The 20,180-nt window shown below is 36.4% G+C and overlaps 1 protein-coding gene across 1 annotated transcript in view; it reads right to left on the bottom strand.

Annotated features, from left to right (window-relative positions):
• The window catches only part of PAWR (pro-apoptotic WT1 regulator), a gene marked incomplete at both ends in the record, with an annotated part of 89,013 nt that overhangs the window by 20,312 nt on the left and 48,521 nt on the right, over nucleotides 1-20,180 (bottom strand). Inside the window, one exon of the mRNA XM_080704825.1 lies at nucleotides 4,956-5,087. Within this exon, the coding sequence (XP_080560951.1) occupies nucleotides 4,956-5,087 (132 nt within the window). The remainder of the gene's footprint in view (nucleotides 1-4,955; nucleotides 5,088-20,180) is intronic.

The raw sequence follows: 20,180 nt of genomic DNA, 5'->3' as shown, positions 1-20,180 counted from the left end.
GGAGCAAATAGAAAGCAAATGTGAAATAAAATAGGACAAATGCTCAATGGAATATAGCGAAATAACACTGCAGTTATTCAAATAAACTAATTAGCAACAAAGCCACAATCCTTTGGAGAAAAATATGACATAACCTGCTGACTCGCAATCAATACTAACTTTCTTTATATTCAATCAATACTAAATTCTTTATAGTTAAATCAATACTAAAATTCTTTATAGTTACACATAATTTAATAAGATATGTTGAAGATGGCTGCAGAACAAAATTTCTATAATATACAAATTATTTTTATAGGAAAAACTTAAACTACCCCATCATTTCTTTAAAAATTCGATTCTACAGTCATTCTATGGGAATAGCAAGATGGGAAAGAAGCCTCATGCTCATACCAGAGTACCAGACTATTGTAACTCTGTGGAAAAGAGCTGCTTAGCACAGAAAGCCAGAGTTCAAGCAAACCACTATCACTTGCACAGCAGAAGTCCTGGGTCTGTCTAATAAACTAGAACCCAAACAAGAAAGAGAGAAAAGGTGGTCATGAAGCAAGGTTAGAAATGGAGTCCCACCAAAGGATAGCCAGACCCCAAGAAGGGTGTAGAAATCATCCATTCAAGATAGTGGCCCAGAATGGGGTTTGGTGGCTTTAGAGAGAATGTGTACCTGCAGAGAGCCATGGTTATTGTGTATCAGAACTCAGGTAGAATGAAGAGTGTCCACATGAACAATTCAGCATTAAGTTTCAGACTCTGAAGAACAGAGAGAGACCTCAGGGAAGAGCAACTGGTCAAAGTATGTCAGAATAAGGAGGGCTTCTTGCAGCCTGACACAAGATGCCCAAGCCTGAACAGAGTATATGGAGATGGAGACAGAGACTGGAGGGAGGAAAGAAGGGGGAGAGACGGGAAGGAAGGAGGGAGGGAGAGAGGGAGGGGGAGAGAGAGGGAGAAAGAGAGAGAGAGAGAGAGAGAACACACAGGAACTCAGAGGGGGGGGGCCTGCTGGGCAGCATGTGAATGAGAACTCTGGGACAGCATGAAGAGAGCTAAATGAAGACTCACAGGTACTGAAGAAGGAAAAAAAAAAGATATAGGTTAATGCTCTGATAGTCTTTTTAGTGAAATAAAACAGTAATATTTCCAAACTTGGAATGAGATGGAATAAAACAGTAACATTTCCAAACTTGGAATGAGATGGACATGTAGATGCCAGAGGCATTTGGAATCCCAAATAGACAAGACCAGGAAAGAACCTTTCCAAGAGACATTAAAATTATAATGTCAAAAGTGCATATCAGCTGGGCGTGGTGGCACACTCTTGTAATCCGGCACTTGAGAGGCTGAAACAGGAGGATCACACAGGTTCGAAGCCAGCCTTGCTGGCTTAAGAGACCCTGTTTCCAAATAAAAATACATATATATAAAAAGTAGGTGTCTGGGAGCGTAGTCCGGAGGGAGAAGGGTTTCCAGGAACCCCAGTACTACCCCCCCCCAAAAAAGTACAAATCAAGGAAAAAATTTACAACCTATAAGAGAAAAATGCTAAATCACCTACAGAGGAAAACTAGTCAGAATAACAGCTGATTTCTCAACAGAAGCCCTAAAGTTTAGGAAGTCTTAGGATGATATATTTCAAGTCCTAAAAATAACTGCAAAGCAAGATTGATACATATAGCAAAGCTATTCTTCAGAACTGAAGATAATAAAATCTGTAGACGTTAAGCATAAAAGTAAAGGAATCCATAAATACTAAGCCAGCATTTCAGAAGATACTTAAAAAGAATCCTATACAGAGAAGATAAAGACAACCAAGAGCACTCAGGAAAGAATATATTTTATTAGAAGAATAAATAAGCAGATGAGAATATGGAGAATCAAGCATTAGAAATAAATCAAAAAGTAATCAACAACTCTCTATGATAACAATGAATATAAATGGTCTCAATTCTCCACTTAAAATTCACAGCTGGGCATGGTGGTACATGCCTTGATTCCAGCACTGACACAGGAGGATCTCAGTTTTGAGGCCAGTTACAGACTGAGCTGGACCTGCCTGTAATCTCAGGCTGAAATAGGAGGATGTGAGGTTTGAGGCCAGCCTCAGCAACTTAGCAAGACCCTCAGCAACTACTTAGTGAGACCCTGTTTCAAAATAAAGACACCGACTGGCAGACTGTGTCTTTATTTTGAAGACATAAGATATAGCTAAGACCTAGCTATATGTTGCCTGCAAGAAACATACCTCATATGCAAAGGCATCCATAAGCCAAAGTGAAAGGATAGAAATGATATTTCATACAAATGAAACTGGATAGCAATCAAGAGTAGCTACTATCATACTGGACAAGTAGACTTCAAGCTAATATTAGTAACAAAACAGAAAACAGACACTACTTGACATAAAGGCTCAGATAGATGCCAATACGATAATAGTGGGTGATTTCAATATCTGGATTTGAATTTCTGGATGACTTCTGACAGGTCATCCAGACATAAAGTCAGCATAGATACTAGAGACTTAAAACATATTACAAACCAAATGGACTTAACAGACATATACAGACCATTTCATCCAACAATGACTATAAAAACTCTTTTTAGTTGAAAAGATATACAGTAAGCTTAAGATTTTAACATGCCACAAAATAACTTAATACCAGATTACATTAAGAATATTTCCAAAATACAGCTTATACAAAAGGATTCTGGAGCTAGGCATACAGCTTAGTTAGTGGTAGAGCATGTGCTTTGCAAGACACTGCATTTGATCCTCAGTATCAGGAAGGAAAGAAGAAAGGTAGTGGGAGGGAAAGAGGCAGTGAGCAGAGGGAGGGGAAATAAGATTCACAGACATTGGTAAGAATACAGTCTTCCTATGAATCCTATTTAAGAAAACTTTCAGTACACAATAATATAGTAAGACTCTATTTGAGAATAAAAAGTAAAACAGGGCTTGGGGGTGAGGCTCAGAGGTAAAATCACTCCAGGGTTTAATACCCAGAACCAATACCTCATCCCTACAAACACACATAGCTTTTAAATAACCAATACTGCCATCATACTCCCCCCCTCTGTTTTTTTTTATTTTGGAGTTTGTTAATAATTATCTGTCCTTTATGCTTAACAGAATATGTGAGCTTAGATAGAAGTTCAAAAATAGTTTATGTTAATAGAGTACTTCCTGTTCCCATTCCAACACTGATGAGGAAGAATAAGGGAAGCCCATAGGAAAATCTTAGCCCTATTCTCATCCTAAATAGTCTGGAAAAATAGATATTTGAATCCAAAGTCACCAATGAATGACCAATTACTAATCCCAACTATAAACAAAATAAAATAAACAAACACAAAAGTAGAAGAAATTAAGAGAGGGTGTGAAAGAGATTAGAAGAGCAACATTTGGCAAAGAAGGCAAAATAGATGGGGCAGAAAGCTCTTCAGAGCCCAGATCAGCTGAGTTCGGAGAGTTCCATATCTGTCTATGGCTTGAGAAAAATATTAGACTGAGTAGGTAGAGCCCTCATTTTACAGAAAGAAATCAGCCTCCTTCTAAAGCCACTGCCTCCTGTGCATGCCACGAGTTAAGCATGCTAGAGTAAGTAGCATAGCTAAGAACTGAAACCAGGTCTAGACTCCTAATTAAAATGCTATAGCGTCTCTAGACCAATAAATTAAGCCTTCATTTTGTGGGAAGTCTTCACTGAAATAGGCCCATATTTAATTTCAATTCTGTTAGACCTAAGATTTTAGATTTTAAACAGTCATCAAAATGCTGATACTTTTTTTTTTTTTTTTTTTTTTTGCTTATACCACAATATAACGGAGCACTACTTTTCCCAGAACTGTGATGTTTATCTTCTACTATAATAGCAACTTAGGAGGAAGAGAAGGAATAAATGAAGCTACATCACTCCATGAATCTTCATATAAATACATTCTTTCTAAAAGCAGAGGAAGGAATTTTGCATCTGTGTTTCCTAACCACTTGAAAATACTGTGCCTCTCTGCCAAATGTCTTTATAATCTTACAAATTAATACATGGTTTTGTATTTTTTTCACCAATAAAATGAGACGTGTATATTCTTCTCAAATGTCTTTTAAAGTATTATAATAAAATGCATTTAGAAAGTCAAGACTTGAACTCTAAAAAAATACACAGTAAGTTTAAGGTCTTAAAATGCCACAACATAACTTAAGACCAATTACATCAAGAATATTCCCCAAATACAATTTATACAAAATGATTCTGAAGCTAAGGATACAATTCAGTAATAGAGCATGTGCTTTGTAAGGCCCTGCTTTTATACTTCCTATCAGGAAGAAAGGAAAGAAAGGGGAGGGAGAAACTGAAGGGAAGGGGAGGGGGAATTCTATAGGATCATGTTGTTTCATTGTGCTTTATACTGAGCCATTCCTATACCATCTACTACCAATCCAATTTTCTGTGCCACAGAAACCAAAATAATAGGTAATTTAAATTGAGGTAAAGCTGAGTTTATAAATATAATCATACAGAATTAGATATTTCTGGCAATTCTAAAAACCATAGATAGTGTTGATTATTTTTAAAAATGACTTTGTAGAAACATTCTGTTCAACTTTTTATATTTGCTATGTAATTCTAATATTAAAAAGACCGTCTAGAGCAGAACTGGTCGTTCAACTCAATTCAGTGATTCTTACTATTTTAACAGCAAGGAAGTAATTGTTTTTCCTTTTTATAGTTGATGCTACTTTAACCTGCTAATCAGCAAATACTAATAATGAACTAAAAGTCAAACACTGCTCAAGTTAAAAAGTATCTGGGTGTAAGAAAAAAGTATCAGAGGTTAAATTCATTGAAAACACCTCAGAGAAGGTGATGCTTCCAAAATGAGACTGGGAAAGTTATTAAGAGCAACTTAAAAATTGTTCTTAACACAGTTAGTGACTTCCTGTACTTTCACATACTCACCTGAGGCAGATAGGAACCTCCTGGATCTAATAAGCTTACAGTTTCGTTCTGCATAGTGTTCTGTTGTGTAATGGTGTCTTCCCGTTTGCGTTCTTTCTGCCCTGCTTCATCATCGTCATACTCATCTAAGCACTGAAAGAAAGAATAGTTTCCATTTTATCTCCTAATATAATCAAACTATTATTTGATGGTATGTTAAAATATCTGCTAAAGAAATCTTTATGCATTCAGAAATTAGTTTATACAATAAAGATGTTCTTTCCAGCAGTATATAAATTAAATTGCTTTAAACCAGCACCTCCACATTCATATATTTGGCAACCTATCTCTTCTCTAAGCTCTAGCTACCAGTGACAGGGTTTTTTGCTTTATTGAGGATATGGCTTGATATTGGTGATGGAACCCAGGGTTGTTCTACCTCTGGAGCTACACCCTCAGTCCTATTTTTATTTTATATTTTGGAAACAGAGTCTCGCTAAGTTGCTGAGGCTAGCCTTGAACCTGTAATCCTCCTGTGTTAGCCTCCCAAATACTAAGTACTGGCATTACAGGTGTGAGCCACCACAATTGGCTTACCTGGCTTTTTAAAGGGATGGTTCACTCATTCTTATTCATTCAACAAGTAAACTGACTGTGTCTACCTTGAATAAAGAACTTTGTGAAGAGTAACAAGATATTCTAAAAAAAAAAATTTATACTGATAAAGAAGATAGAACACATATATAGGTAACAGTTCAAGGCCATTTTCTTATTTAATATGAGAACATAAAGAACAATGACTTCATTTCAAGAGTTAGGAAGGGCTAAAGGAAACCTTATAATTTAAGGGTAGATATAATTTGGAATTACAGATAAGGAAAAGAAGACTTTCAGATGATGAGTATGACATACTGGGTGGGGGGAAGCTTACAAGAGAAGAGTTACTAAACAGATGAATCAATATCAGCAATTACCATCTCCAAGCTTTTTTTGCTCAAAAATTCAAATAGAAACATATCTCTATCCATTAAACTGATCAAGAGATGATTTGTTCCTTGCAATATATTTAGTGTGTCTGTTCATTCATTTGTTTGTTCATTCTATTGGAGATTGAACCTAGAGGTGTTCTACCTCTGAGATACACCCCCAGCCCTATTTTATTAATTTTTTTAAATTTTGAAACAGGTTCTACGTTGATGAAGACAAAGTCAATAAGACACTGACCAGAATATGGCAGGGAAGACAACAGGATTTAGAAACTGTATATAACAGGAAAAACTAAAGGCCACTGTGCAAACCAAGCTGGGTCACTGACATACAGGTAGAGGAAAAACAGTGCAAGGATGCGAGTCTGATAAGGAGCAATTCAAAGACAAAGTCTATATGGAGGACAGCATCTGTCTGGGAACAGAATGGAAGGGCAAACAAAAGAAACAAGCAGGCTGAGATTCCAGCATGTTTAAGATCCAAGAGACTGCTTATATAAGTGTAACCAGGCCCTCCATTATGTCAACCTATGAGAACTGGGGCCTGGAGGAACAGTACAAGAAAATAATGATACTGTAACTACAGTCAGTGGTGGGAGTCTAAAATGTTTTGACTCTGACCCAAAAGACCAGAGACTTCTGCCAGATCTACCTGATAAAAGGTTCGCTTATAAGACTGCAGAGCCTCACAGGTCTTGAGGTGAGTATTGGAAAGGCATGTGTTCTGATCACCAAGAAAAATAAATAATAAATAACCTGAAAAGTCTAGATTTTTCCCTATATAGCATGGAAAGTAATTAGAGTGCTTCAATTCCTTGGAATAAAACTGCAATATGATCAAAATCTGGTTTTGGGGGGAAAAAACAGGTAAAGCAATTCAACAGATTAAAAGGGACCAAAACTGGAAAGACCAGTTAAGTGACACAGTAGGCAGTTTGATACTCTAAAAACTGATACAAGCCTGACATGGTATTGCCCATAATCCCAGTACTTGGGAGGATGAGACTGGAAGATTATGGGTTCGTGGACAGCCTCAGCTACTTCGTGGGGTCCTCTGCAACTTAGACCTTGTTTCAAAATAAAGAATAAAAAGTGGGCTGGGGCATACCTTGGAGGTAGAATGCCCTTGGGTTCCATCCCAAGTACAGGAAAAAATAAATCAATACAAAAGTAAATTGTATTTTTATATAAAAAATACATCAAAAAACTTTGTGTGGAAACTATTTAAAATTATTTAAAGAGTTTGAGCCCCGTGTGGTGGCACACACTTGTAATCCCAGCATTTGGGAGGCTGAGACAAAGAGGAACACAGTTCAAGGACTCCCTGAGCTACTTAGGGAGGCCCTCTGCAACTCACTGAGACCGTTTCAAATTAAAGAATAAAAAATAGGGCTGAAGGTGTAGCTTGGAGGTAGAAAGCTCCTGGGTTTCATCCCCAGTATCAAAAAAAAAAAGGGCATTTTAACAATAAATATTTGATCAACGTAACTAATTTTTTTAACCTTGTTGGGTATAATAATGCTATTTCTCTTTAAGATTCATTCTTGTCTTTTAGGTATATATAAGAAAGTATTTAAGAATGAAAAATACGCTAACCTGTATTTTCTACAAAACAGCACAAGAGGTGAGAAGGGTACTATGTGGTAGTACGGATAAAACAAAACTGATCATATGCTGATGATTGCTGAAGCTAAAAGATAGGTATGAGATCAACTTTCATTATACTATTCTATATGTTTGAAACTCCTACTTAGAAGTTTTTAAAAATAGTAATGCTTTTGACTAAACTAGAAAATAAAATAGCAAAATATTACTTGAAAAGTATTTTTCAAAGAAATATCAAAGAAACACTGACAATTTGTTATAAAGTAAAAAAAAAATGTCTAAATGATTAAAAGAAAGGGATATGCTATCTTTGAACTATGTTCTTTATAATCATCTGCAAATTTTGGAATCAGAAACCTACATTCACGCCGGGCGTGGTGGTGCACGCTTGTAATCCCCGCGCTTGGGAGGCTGAGACAGGAGGATCATGCAGGTTCAAAGCCAGCCTCAGCTGGCTTAAGAGACCCTGTTTCCAAATAAAATATCAAATAGGTCTGGGAGTGTAGCCCGGAGGTAGAAGGCATCGGGTTCAATCCCCAGTACCACCAAAAAAAAAAAAAAAAGAAAAAAGAAAGAAACCTACATTCAAATCCCAGGACTGACAATTAAAATATAGTAATAATGGTTTATTTGCTTTGGTGGCACTGAGAACTGAACCCAAAGCCATTCTACCACTGTGGTACACCCCCAATTCTTTTTGTTTGTTTTTTGAAACAAGATCTTGATACTTTTTTACCAGCCTCAAACCTGTGATCTTCCTGTCTCAGCCTCCCAAATACTGGGACTATAAGCATGTGCTACCATGCCTAACTATAGTATCTTTTTTTTTTTTTTTTGGTGGTACTGAGGTTCTTAGAAACCCTTCTACCTCCGGGCTACACTCCCAGACCCATTTTATATTTTTATTAGGAAACAGGGTCTCTTATGCCAGCAAGGCTGGCTTCAAACCTGCGCGATCCTCCTGTCTTGCCACCCAAGTGTAGGGATTACAAGCATGTGCCACCACGCCCTGCTAGCATCTACCTTTTTGGGGTGTGGGGGTAACTGGGGTTCCTGGAAACCCTTCTACCTCTGGGCTACACTCCCAGACCTATTTTTTTAAACATATTTTTGTTTGGAAACAGGGTCTCCTAAGCCAGCAAGCCTGGCTACGAACCTGCACAATCCTCCTGTCTCTGCCTCCCAAGCACAGGGATTATAAGCGTACACCACCATGCCTGGCTAGCATCTATCTTTAATTGGACATTTTTAAAGTATAAGACACTGTTAAAAACTAACATCAAGTATTTCATATAATTCTCAAAAATTTTAGTTAGTAGGTAACTGAAGAATCTGAGAATTAAGATTAAGTAGCAGGCCTAAGGACAAAAAGTTATTAAGGGTGCAACTAGAACCTAGAACCTAACCAGTCTAACTCCTAACCCTGAACTCAATTTTCCAACAACTAAGCAACTAAGTGTAACCTATTTGTCAATTATGAAACTGATTTAGTGTGCTGGAACAGAACTTTTTTTTTTTTTTTTTTTTTTGGTACTGCGGTGGAAACCCTTCTACCTCTGGGCTACACTCCCAGATACCTATTTTCTTATATTTTTATTTGGAAACAGGGTCTCTTAAGCCAGACAGGCTGGCTTCGAACCTGCTCAATCCTCCTGTCTCTGCCTCCCAAGCATGGGGATTACAAGCGTGCCCCACCACGCCCAGCTGGAAGAGAAAATTTTATAAAGAAAAAGAAACAGAACAGAAAATAAATTATCAGTGAGCACTTTTCAAAACTTTTGATTATCTGCAAATGCACTGGGTAACCTTGCAGAACACAAAATTACTAGTGTTGCCATCAAAAGAGTGGCTATGGGTGATGGCTGCTGTGGCTGGATGACAGTTGCGTAGGGGTTTGACATGTCTTGTATTTTTCTGAATACTACTATTGCTGTTTATTGATTTGTTTTATTTTTACAGGCTATCTGGAAGAATTCTATCAGGCTTTACTTCCATGCTTACTTCAGTCATGGGCAGACCAAGTTTTCCAAGTCTCATTTATTACTCTACAGACTCTCATCCCTATTGTGCTCTGTATTTACCCCTAATCTAACCTAATCCTGTATCCCTTCTCTCCTTTCCAAATAAATCCACTGTGGCCTTCCCCCCACCCCCAGTACTGGGGATGGAACCCAGGGGCTTTCTACCTCCAAGCTGCACACACAGCCCTATTTTTTATTCTTTATTTTGAAACAAGGTCTCACTTAGTTGAAAAGGATCTCACTAAGTAACTCAGGCTGTCCACAAACCAGGATTCTCCTGAATTGGCCCCCCAAATGCTACGATTACAAACATGAGCCACCACCCTCGGCTTCACTGTGACTTTTAAAATCTCTAGTCTGTGATTAATATCTTGCTATCCTCAGGCACAGAATGAAACCTAGCTAGCTCCCTGGAAAAATCCCTTCCCCGGTACCTCTCTCAACTAGAAGCTACTGAGTTTTTTTTAGTTTCCTTCATTTGGGGATGTGGTGGATGAGTTGATACCTTCTCTGTCTCTCTGAAGCAAGTCTCTCCTTGGGCCACAATGTTCTCTAGTCAGTGATTCTTACTACATCAGTACCATTTCCAACAAAGCACTGAAGAACCAATGTGGATGCACTTTTAGTCATCTTGAGGTCTGAGAGATGCTATTCATTAATGAAAGAGAAGCCTTCGATGCTATGTATCTTGCAATTTGAAAAAAAATAGTTTTAAGGGAGAACTAATGGGCTAGGAGTGCAGCTCACTGATAGTCATTGCCTAGCATGCACGAGGTCCTGGGTTCAATCCCCAGCATCACACAAAAAAGAAAATAAAACTAATACACATCCCATTCTACTGTAGAATATCATACCAAATAGTCATGCAAATGAAAAATACATTTACAATAGTCTGAGTTGAAATACCTACAAAAATGAAAGAAAAGAAAGTACAGAATTTTAAAATACACAAGAAGCTGAGCGCGGTGGCGCACGCTTGTAATCCCAGTATTTAGGAGGCTAAGACCGGGAGATCACAGTTCACAGACAGCCTCAGCTACGTAGTGAGGCCCTCTGCAACTTAGTGAGACCCTGTTTCAAAATAAAGAATAAAAAATAGGCAAGGGGTGTAGCTCAGAGGTTGAATGGCCCTGGGTTCCATCCCCAGACCCACAAAGAAATAAATACATAAAATAAAATAAGATAAAATACACAAGATTCTTCCACAGGACAGCTACCCTACAAATCCATGGAATAAGAAACTGATTGTTATTGTACTTAAAAATTACTTGCCATTTTGGAAAATGTCTGTAACAGCAAAAGTATTTATGGTATTTGCATTGCTAATAAAGTACATTCTTATCTGTCTAAAAAAAAGTCTGAATGGCACTGTGCTATGTTTTTATAGTTTGCCTTGTTTGAGGCAAAGAATGCACGATCATAATTTTAGCATCACCACAGTACTTCATACTCCTATTAAAAATAATAAGTATTTCCTGAACTAAATAGTGGAATGTATGGGAGAAACTAATGCATAAAGGCACTAATGCTAAGCAGGAATTGAGACTTTAAGTCCAAAATAACTAGACAACCATGGTAACTTCTTGAGCAAATGAGATGTAACACACTGCTTTTGAAAGACTAAACTTTGTGTGTGTAGCATGGGAATACACTTGACTTGGTAATATTGGAGGCATTAATTTCCTATAGCTCAAAGGTTTTTTAATGTATCACAAAATTAAATTCATTGGCTAAAACGAAAGAATTAATTTCATGATGGCTTTTGCTTATCAACTTTATAAAACAGAATTTTATAAAACAAAATTCAGTTCATAAAAAGCAATTCATGTACTGTTTGCTTTTTTAAAACATTAATTTGTATTAATACATTTTATTTATTTATTTATTTATTTATTTATTTATTTATTGTGGTACTGGAGTTTCTGGAAACCCTTCTACCTCCGGGCTACACTCTCAGACACCTATTTTTTTATATTTTTATTTGGAAACAGGGTCTCTTAAGGCTGGCTTCAAACCTGTGCAATCTTCCTGTCTCCACCTCTCAAGTGTGGGAATTACAAGCGTGTGCCACCACGCCCAGCTTGTATTAATACAATTTTAAAGGCTTCTACAACAGAGAGTATATTCCATATACTTATTAGAGTAATAAGAATTCTTAGACAGCAAGGCATGAAAAGACAATCATCACCTACAGACTTACAGCTATTATTTATCTAAAACTGCATACTGCACTAAATAAGAAAATACAACTTAAAAATTTCAGTTTAAACATTAAAATCTGTTAAAAGTAATTTTAATAAATTCTTATGGCAACTTTTGATACTTTATTTTGATAGCTTAAATTCTGTGGCATACAATCTTATTTGAAGAACTCAACAAGATATTGCTTCACATTCCTTTCTCTTTTAACACTCGTTTCCTTCATAAGTGATGAGTCTTACAAATAAATACATTAAGCCAGGTGTGAAGTGGTGTACTCCCGAGTACTTGTGAGGCTGAGGCAGGTTTGAGGCCAGCCTCAGCAAATATCAAGATAGTTGCAAAATAAAAATTTAAAGGCCTTGAGCTGTGGCCCAGGTAGAATGCCCCTGGATTCAATTCAATCCCCATTACTTAAAAAAAAAAAAAAAAAAATTACAGTTCTACTAGAGAGGGGAAGTATGCATTTGGGATCACACAATTACAAATCATGTATGTGAGCTGGATATGCTTTTACTGACAATTAATGCAGCCATGAGAGGTATTTAGGGGAGTGAAGATAGATTCTACTTGTTTCTTCAGCAATACCATGTCAATCTTATCAGTATCAAAGCTTCTTTATCTGCCTCCTTCTCTGGTAACATCCTTTCATTATCCATTAGTTCTGTATCTAGCATATACTATTCTGTCATGAGTTAAGCTCTGCCTATTTTTTCCTTACTATCCATCCCTGTTCCTAAGACAAAATTCATTTGAAATGAATTGGGTAAGGGCTAAATGAGTGATGTGTGCACGTATGCCTCTACTATCTTGTACTCCATCAAGATGTATGACTACAATGCACCAAAAAAAGAAAAAAAATGATTAAACAAAAAAAACTTTTCCCAAAATAAGACACTTGAAATAAGATCAAATTAATAACAGCCTCTATAAACAAATAATCTCTCCTAATTAGGTGACTGGAGAAAGCTATTGTATGTCTACATTACAATGATTATAAAATTGTTATACACATACACATCCCTAAGCTAGAAAGTTTGGGAACTAAGTGGAATAAATTAAAATATGTAAATTTTCAAGAGTAATTATTAAACACACTGATTCACTTTGTAAATATGCAACCAATTTGGTTCATCAAAATAAATTAGTTATGCTTTATAACTTGGTAAAACATTTTGAGCATTTGATCCTATGGACTTAAGATAACAAAAAAATATTCCAACAAAAAGAAACCTTACAGCTGGGCATGTTGGCATAGGGCTTGTAATCCAACCATGTGGGAGGCTGAGACAGGAGGAGCGCGATTTGCAAAGCCTCAGCTACTTAGTGAGACCCTATTTCAAAATAAAGAATAGAAAAGAAATTTTTAAAAATGGGGTTGGGGGTGCAGCTTGGAGGTAGAATGCCCCTGGGTTCTATCCCCAGTGCTGAAAAAAAGAAGAAAAAAAAAAGAAATCTTACTTACATAAAACCCGATAATACAACCATTCATAGAAAATGAATGCAATTTCATTTTCATTTCAATTTCTTTTCCAATTTTAAAGCACCTTCCCTATGTTGCTGCATACTGTGCTATCAGATCTAACTCAGACAGTCTGTCCTCATCTAATCATACTAACTCCTGCTGGGATTTCACCAGATCTCTGGACTAAACAGTATCAAGTTCTCTAAATAGCTATACTCATGATTAGAAAGGCAGTGCGTGTGCGTATGCTTGTGCAGGTTCTCTCTCTCAACAAATTATAATAAACTGTAGGAAGATACTTTTTATGTTAATAAAAATAGCATTTTTCCTAATTATAAAACTGATTAATATGAATTATAAAAATTTTAAACAGAACATAATAAAAAACTTACTTAAACTTTCATTAATGTGATATAAATCTTCCTATTAGGAAAACTAACTCAGACAATTGTGGACATCCTGTTTTGAGATGTACTTATATTACCTCATCTTTTGCAAGAAAAACTGTAGCAACATAGTACAGAATGAATACAGCATAAACTGTTTAATTTTATCTGTTTTGTGGGACATACTCAAAATCGCCTTTCACATAAATTTTTGTGTACCTGTCTGATATATAAGGCTTTTTACATATGCTGCCAACTTCCCCTCAGAAAGTTGAGGAAGCCTGTCTTACTCCCCTCCCCCCTTTTTAAATTCTCTTCAAATATACTAGGTAAGTAATGGCTTCACTGAGTCCCAGTTAGAATGATGGACTTTTGTGATATTTTGGCCAGCTTTATGTATTTTTTATGTATCTCTGTTTTCCTCACAAAGGGTGTCCTGTCAAGTTGTACTGGTTATTCATTTTCTTAGTATTCCTTAGAAGTTCTTTATATAATAAGAATGGTAACCTTTATGTATCATGCATTGTGAATATCCTTTTCTAGTTTAATTTTAAACTCTGTTTTCCTTTTGGTATTTTTCACTTTGTGCTAAGAAAGGGTTTTTCTACTTTAAGATCTAAACAAGACATTATTTCCTAATTTGGCAGTCTCACTTTTAACTTCTCTTATCTCCTATTCGATATGAGGGAGTACTGACTGAGCATTCTCCAGTTTCCCTAAGAAACTATACCCTTCTGCTGATAACCATGTGTATACGTTTAAAATAAGGTAATGGGCACAAGGGAGCTCAAGATTATAATGTGAGAAACATAAAAATGAGTGAAAGTAAAATATGTAAGAGTTTCCAAACAAGTGCTGAAAAGTCCAGCTCAGAATAAAAACTTCAATGGTACTAATCTGTAATATAAACTGTTAGTAATTCAAAGTTCATCAATGCTGTAAATGCAATTCTACAATGAGAACTTGCTCATTAATACTTTGAGCAAGCTTATTGTTTTTGGAATGAGTGTGGAGGAAGGTCATCCCATAGCCTTTAATTGTTCAAACATGTGACTCAGAAGCAAGTCTCCATCTTAATTTTGCAGGGTATTAATTGCAATTACTTCTGAATGTATCTTTATAATATTTTCCAAAATACCTGACTTTTTCTCCACCACATTTTTTTCCTCTAAGTCACTAAACTTTGTAAGAAAGATTCCAGAAACATACTAGTTTTAAGTGAAAATTCTTTCCCAAATTTTATAGTATAAGCTTTCTTTTACCATCTACCATCTAGGTCTCAAATAATCAGACCTGTTTTAATGCTTTACAGTTGGAACTAGTAGGCCTGAATATTATTAACAAAAAATTCTTGACTTGATTCACACACACACACACACACAAAAATGCTAGGAAAAACAAAGCACTAGTAAAAGAAAGAAACTACCTTCAAAAGGAACTACCAAACATGCAAATAGCCAGGCGTGGTGGTGCACACTTGTAATCCCCGTGCTTAGGAAGCGGAGACAGGAGGATCGCACAGGTTCAAAGCCAGCCTCGCTGGCTTAAGAGACCCTGTTTCCAAATAAAAATATAAAAAATAGGTGTCTGGGAGTGTAGCCCAGAGGTAGAAGGGTTTCCAGGAGCCCCAGTACCACCAAAAAAAAATAAATTCCTAATATGGAAAAACATTCTAAAATGTACCAATGGCGAATTTTAAGAAGATAGCTAGGCGTGGTAGCGCACGCTTGTAATCCCCGCGCTTGGGAGGCGGAGACAGGAGGATCAGGTTCGAAGCCAGCCTCCCTTGGCTTAAGAAGCCCTGTTTCCAAATAAAATGAAGTATAAAGTAGGTCTGGGAGTATAACCCAGGGGTAGAAGGGTTTACAGAAACCCCAGTACCACCAAAAATAAAAAATAAAAATAAAAATAAAAGGAAGATATAGCACTGAACTTAATTCTTTACCTGAATAGAGCACAAATTATTGATTATGTTCCTAGTGAATCAATGCTATGAAGCCAAAGAAAACAAATAACCAAAAATATCTATATTTAGCTTTCAATTACTATTATTATTTTAACAGTCCAGTGCACACAGCTTTTCTTCAGCTAATTTAATGAGGCAATCTAGTCCCAAAATAGTTACTCTTCAACTTCTTCCCTATTTGGTCATTTACTTAACCACTTGATGCTTTTCTTTAGCTGATCTGTTAAATGGAGTAACAGTGATAGCTGTACCCCCATAAACTTGTGACAAAGAAAATAACATATGCAATAAGCTAAGAATAATGACTGGCATGCTGTACCCATACTATCATGATTATTAACTCCCAAATACTCTGATATACATACAAAAATGCTAGTAATAATATCTGCTTTTACTGGATATTTACTAAGTACTAAGTGTTACCTAATACTTTATTTGAATTACTGTTTTCAATTCTCACAAGCAGGTACTATTACCACTCCACTTTATTTCTTTATTTGTGTATTTATTTATTTTACAGGGTATAGAATCAACGAGCATTCTAACTCTGAGTTACATCCCTAGCTTTTTTTTGTTTTTTTTTTTTTTTTTTGGAAACAGGGTCTCACTAAGTTGCTGAGGCAGGCCACAAACCTGTGATTCTATCTCAGCCTCCCAAGCGCTGGAATTATAGGTGTGCACCATCACTACCCCCATTTTATATACTACTTTGCTCAATGCTATTTCAACTGAAATCTTTTTTTATTTATGATAATCTAGTTGCAAGTATCCAGTTTTTCCACATGACAAGCATTTTACTTACTGAATAAAAACATGATTATTTCAAATGTAAAAATCGGATTACAATTTTTCGACTCAATTTTTATTTATTTACTGATAAATGGTCTGCTATTTTGCCCGGGCTGTTCTGGAACTCTTGGGCTCAAGCGATTTTCCTTGCCTTAGCCTCCTGAATAGCTGGGACTATAGGCATGCAGTACTGTGCCCAGCCCAACTTCTTGATTACATGCTATATAGCATTGTTCATTTCTATCATGTTTGTAAAACCCAGTCAGTTAACTAGATTTTAAAGTTCTCAAAGACAGCCACTTGACCCAGTTATGTTTCCAAATCATTAGCTTCTAGTCAGTAATAGCTATAAAAATGGAAACCTAATAAATATAAGTGAATAAAATCTTTCTATAAAAGTTTTTAATAATTATTAGCAGAAAATTTTCTTGTTCAATCATTATGCCTCAAAATACAATTTGAGACTGCCATATACATAGAAATAACTTATCTACTTTTTAATCCCAATTTCATTATAGATTCTAGCAAGAAACAGGATTTTCAAAAGCTCTCATATATAGTATGCTTTAAGAAACACTCTACAAGAGCCGTGTGATGACATACTTTTAATCTCAGTACTTGGGAGGTTGAGACGAGATCTCTGGTTTGCCTCCAGCCTCAGCTACTTAGTGAGGCTCTCTGCAACTCAGTGAGATCCTGTTTCAAAATAAATAAAAACTAGGGCTACGGGTGTAGCTCGGAGGTAGAATGCCCCTGGTTCCAATCCCCAGTACCACAGAAAGAAAGAAAGGAAGAAAGGAAAGAAGGCAGGCAGGCAGGCAGGCTCTACAGATGCCACAAAGTCTCACCTCTTCCCTTTAGTACTCAACAGGCAAAACTTTTAAATGAAAGGATCATGATCAAACTGCAAACACCCAATAACAAAAGGCAATGATTAATATAAATTCAGAGGATCTGAAATTAAATTGGGTCTCTAAAGGGATTGTAAAAAGAACCCTGAAACTTTTTTTTTTTTTTTTTTGCAGTATGGAGGATTTTTGCAGTACTCAGGGGCATTCTACCTCTGAGCTACAACCCCAGCCCTATTTTATATTCTTTATTTTAAATCAAGGTATCACTAAGTAGCAAAGTGCCTCACAAAGCAGCTGAGGCTGGCCAAGAACCTGCAATCCTCCTGTCTCAACCTCTCAAGTACCGGGATTACAAGTGTGTACCACCACGCCTAGCTTAAAATTTTTTAAATAAGTGTTACTAGTTTTGTAGGAATATTTATTTATGAAAACATTCAGAATTTCCCAGTCAAATCACTTTTTGAAATCTGGGAAGTAGGAAAGGGTAAAACTATATAGAATATAAAGCAATTTCCTACACTGTGATTTCTACAACCCAATGTGTCTTTGTCTGGGGATTCGTAAACATGGATAACACACTGAGGATAAACACACTGACAAAATAATTGGTATTGGTATACCTACTTGTACAAAAGTAACAATAGCAAATCCTTCATAGCTTAACAATTTCCTGAAAGCATTTGTATGGTTTGAGAAACACACTAAATGACTTCTGTCTCCTTTAGCCAGAATTTTCAAGAGAACATTGCCATTTGTTGAATACTACTCAGATGAAAATATTAAATAAAAGGAGGATGTAGAAAAAGGACCCTAGAGAAGAACAAGTTCAGAGTCAAAGTCATGTTGCATGCAGAACAAAGCTCTGTGCCCAGATTTTTTGAAGGACCTACCACTTTGGTTTCATATTTCTACAGCTCATCTTCAGCTTTTTCCCCTTAGGAAGATTCATTCATTATAATGAACTATACCCCAATCAAGGAGCTTTATATTCTGGTTTAAATTCCCCTGTGTCTGGGGCTTCTGTGTACATCCTCTTTCTTTACCCATATTCATCTAAAAATATTTTAAACTTACTATAGATAAACCATTCATTCTAATATATACTTCACTTTTTTTTTTTTTTTTTTTTTGGTGGTACTGGGGGTGGAACCCAGAGGCTTTCTACCTCCAGTAGAAAAATCTTTCAATTCTAAATGTTGACAATGAATTCAGTAATATTTTTTATTTTTATTTCTTTTTTGTGGTACTGGGGATGGAACCCAGGGACTTTCTACTTTCAGGCTATACTCCCAGCCCTATTTTATATTTTATTTTGAAACAGGGTCTCACTAAGTTGCTGAAAGCCTCACTAAGTAGCTGAGGCTGGCTTCGAACCTGCGCGATCCTCCTGTCTCATCCTCCCAAGCGCAGGGATTACAAGCATGCGCCACCACACCCGGCTATACTTCACTTTTAAGAACTATTCCTTTCAGCTGGGCATGGTCACACACGCTTGTAATACCAGTATTTGGGAGGCTGAGACATGAGGATCGAGGTTTCAGGACAGTCTCAGCTACTTAGTGAGAGCTTGTTTCAAAATAATGAATAAAAAATTGAGCTAGAATCATATTTTGGAGGTAGAATGCCCCTGGGTTCCGCCTCCAGCGCCAAAAAATACATACATACATACATACATACATACATACACACAATAAAAACTATTCCTAAGAAATTTAAGGCTTATTTTAAGGAAACTTAAACTAAAATAGGCCTTGAAGGTAAACTAGCACTCAGCATAGAGTTTGGCACACTATAGGTACTTAGGAAATGTAAAGTAAATTAATGAACCACTATACAAGTAAAATAATCTACCTTAGCCTAGCTTGCTCTCACCCATGAAGGAAGGACTTATTTTCTTTCCACAGCATACCCTTAATCCTAAATCCTCCTCTTCTCTCCCATCCCTCCACCCCAAAAGATTCAAGGACTCGATCCTTTTTAATTATCTCTTCTTCCTCTACCTCAGGCCTGCACTCAACACTATGACCCAAGAAGACAATTCATTCAACCCTTATGACCAAAAGAGAATGTGTCTCCTCAACCTCTTTAATACTTAGGACACAAGCATCTCTGATGTGTGAAAAAGAACCTAGGAGAAAACTACGAGTTAGAGCTCGGGGATAAAAAAAGAAGTGTCACTATCATTATGACCTACATTATGATATGAGACTATAATGTATCAATAAAAGTACAAAAATAAATCACTCATGGAATAATTTGATGAGTAGGCATCTTGAATTATAGTATGTGAGTGTATGTATATGCATATCTGAGAGTCTGAGGTCAGTGGAATGACTAATTTATATTCTATCACACTGGCAGTGGCTAGATACTAAAAGAAGTGAAAAGAGAACTAAAAATTTAATCCTAATTTTATCTAATTACCATACAATGTACCCATCATTAAATGTTGGGAACATTTTACTTCAAATTCTGGTAAGTCTTTGAGTCATTTAGGTATTGTTCAGTATACAGAAAGGTATTTTTTTTTTTTTTTTTTTGGTGGTACTGGGGTTCCTGGAAACCCTTCTACCTCTGGGCTATGCTCCCAGACCTATTTTTATACTTTTTTATTTGGAAACAGGGTATCTTAAGCCAGCGCGGCTGGCTTCAAACCTGCGCGATCCTCCTGTCTCCACCTCGCAAGCGCGGGGATTACAAGCATGCGCCACCACGCCCGGTACAGAAAGGTAATTAACCAATAATTTTTTAAATCCTTATAGAGAAAACACTATTTCCATTAACTTAAATACAGAAACAATAATCAACAGCAGCAGCTGCAAGAGCAGCTAACAGTTACATATTACACAGCACTCATGTGTTTAATAGAATGTGTTTTCTATTTAAGAGCTTTTCAGAACCTCACTTTTAACCTTGATGACAACCCTATGAGACAGGCACTGTCATTATGCCTACTTTACAGATTTGGAAGTAGTTAA

This window comes from Muscardinus avellanarius (genome assembly GCF_963383645.1).
Source record: "Muscardinus avellanarius genome assembly, chromosome: 11".
NCBI lineage: Eukaryota > Metazoa > Chordata > Mammalia > Rodentia > Gliridae > Muscardinus > Muscardinus avellanarius.
This window is presented reverse-complemented; position numbering and strand designations above follow the sequence as displayed.